Source organism: Fukomys damarensis, unplaced genomic scaffold (genome assembly GCF_012274545.1).
Source record: "Fukomys damarensis isolate Sample0158 unplaced genomic scaffold, DMR_v1.0_HiC HiC_scaffold_4, whole genome shotgun sequence".
Taxonomy (NCBI): domain Eukaryota; kingdom Metazoa; phylum Chordata; class Mammalia; order Rodentia; family Bathyergidae; genus Fukomys; species Fukomys damarensis.
The window spans coordinates 10,555,904-10,556,111 of NW_022900916.1; the positions used below are offsets into that span (position 1 = coordinate 10,555,904).

Consider the following 208-nt stretch of genomic DNA (forward strand, 5'->3'; position numbering starts at 1 on the left):
GTAGGAGTCGGTGGCCAGGAGGATGTTGAACTCGGCTTCTGCCGCAGCGTTCATCTCGGGCCGGAGTGGAGGGGCCGCGCGCCGCGAGGTCCCCCGGCGGCAGCGAGGAAGGAGAAAAATGGGCTTCACCGCGCTCCGTTGCTTAAGTCACTGCTCGGTCCGAGGAGGAGGAGGGAGAGGGGGAAACGGAGAGCGGGGAGGGGCCGAG

The 208-nt window shown here is 67.8% G+C and overlaps 1 protein-coding gene across 1 annotated transcript in view; it reads right to left on the minus strand.

Moving 5' to 3' along the window:
* Positions 1 to 202, minus strand: part of Nampt (nicotinamide phosphoribosyltransferase) — a 32,966-nt gene extending 32,764 nt beyond the window's left edge. The window contains exon 1 of the mRNA XM_033756754.1: positions 1 to 202. This exon is cut by the window's left edge and continues 1 nt beyond it. Within this exon, the coding sequence (XP_033612645.1) occupies positions 1 to 54 (54 nt within the window). The 5' untranslated portion in view covers positions 55 to 202.
* Between the last annotated feature and the right edge of the window lie 6 nt (positions 203 to 208).